The following is a 1,502-nucleotide window of genomic DNA, read 5'->3' on the forward strand; positions in this document are numbered from 1 at the left end:
TTACTCGTAAATAAATAAAAAACTCATGACACATGTTTGCCGGCCGAATCGAGACTCATATATAATTTTATAAGTGAAACACATTTCTATCACCATCAAAATTCCAAACATCTTCGGTTCATGGCTACATTATACGCTACAAATTCAAGGCCACATTAACCGTTACAGATCCAAAGCAGTGGCTTGCTCTCAGTTTGATTGGTAGATTGCTCAGCATTAGATGAAATACCCATAAAATTAAAGCATATTTCTATCACCGTCAAAATTCCAAAAATCTTCGGTTCATGGCTACATTATACGCTACAAATTCAAGGCCACATTAACCGTTACAGATCCAAAGCAGTGGCTTGCTGCTTTCATTTTAAAAAAAGCTACTAAGACCGACTATTACACCAACCTCCACATAACAAAGTTTCATGCATTAAAAATTGCCACTTGGCAATCCTTTTTATGCAGGGTAATAATCTGGGTGATAATTACGGTGCGTGAAATTCGAAAACACCCGCCTGCTTCTACCGCTTTCCCGCCAATTGTTCATCCCCTTCCTCATCCTTAAAAACCCTAGCAGCCTCGCTTCTCTTTTTCTCTAGTTCCTCTCTCTCTCTCTCTCTAAAAAATACCTCAGGCTCTCTCTCTTCAAACTGTTCCTTAATAGCTCCAATGAATCGGAGGGTAAGGAGCCCAACGAGGAAGGAGGTTGTGGCGGCCATGTCGGAGGAGAGGTTTCTACGATTCTTGAGGCCAGGAGCCCTCGCGCGGTTGCGGGATTCGAAGATCAGCGCCAGATCGCCGAGATCTGCGCTAAAGACTGCACCGATCGCCGTTTTTCGGTTTTCTCCGCCTTCTTCTCCGTCGGCTACCGCGGCTCCGCAACCTCACGATGGCGGCGATGGTGAGTTAATCCGTTTCTTTACCTCGAGGCCATGTGGACCGCGCAAACTTCAGCGGAAGAAGCTATCTGCTGCTAAGTACGTTTTCTTTTCGCCCCCAAGTCCGGATCCCTCTGATTCTGTTTTGGATGTGTTCAGCGTCGACCTTGTCGTTGCTCATTGAGTGGAATTTTATACTAGAAATAAAAAATAAAAGGTTGTAAATTGTTGTATTTCAAATTTTCATGTTTTCATTTATAGTTTTCTCACATTGAGGTTTTATTGTCCAGTTTCGTTGGCGAGGGACTTTAGAGACCTTTGTTTCGAATTGGTAGGGATTTTTAGAACATATATGAAAATTTCTACATTCCTGCAAGCTGAAATTCATCTTTTTTGAAGAAATTAATTTTATTGTGGAGATTGCCAGGAATCAATATTTTTATTTTTTTGAACAATCTTGAAGTTAGCAGCAGGTTTTTCGAATGCGTAATACCTATGAAATATATGATTGAAGAGTTAGGCAGCTAGAATTGTGTACATAACCTGTTAGAAAGTTTCTCCTCTTTGAATGACCAAACTTGATCTCATTTTGTTCTCATTATCTCAATGCCAGTAAGTGCTGTAGTTCGGTGC

The 1,502-nt window shown here is 41.1% G+C and overlaps 1 protein-coding gene across 1 annotated transcript; it reads left to right on the forward strand.

Annotated features, from left to right (window-relative positions):
- The first annotated feature begins 382 nt into the window (after positions 1 to 382).
- On the forward strand, positions 383 to 1,247 carry LOC110020152. The gene is made up of 2 exons (XM_020718153.1): positions 383 to 1,086; positions 1,160 to 1,247. Exon 1 carries the CDS (start codon positions 661 to 663, stop codon positions 1,051 to 1,053), a length of 393 nt encoding a protein of 130 aa, XP_020573812.1. The 5' UTR covers positions 383 to 660; the 3' UTR covers positions 1,054 to 1,086; positions 1,160 to 1,247.
- The last annotated feature ends 255 nt before the right edge of the window (positions 1,248 to 1,502 follow it).

Source organism: Phalaenopsis equestris, unplaced genomic scaffold (genome assembly GCF_001263595.1).
Source record: "Phalaenopsis equestris unplaced genomic scaffold, ASM126359v1 Scaffold000094, whole genome shotgun sequence".
NCBI classification, from domain to species: domain Eukaryota; kingdom Viridiplantae; phylum Streptophyta; class Magnoliopsida; order Asparagales; family Orchidaceae; genus Phalaenopsis; species Phalaenopsis equestris.

Excerpts from the sequence above, each read along its gene's own strand:
- LOC110020152 (XM_020718153.1), top strand. The coding sequence starts at position 661 with ATGAATCGGAGGGTAAGGAGCCCAACGAGGAAGGAGGTTGTGGCGGCC.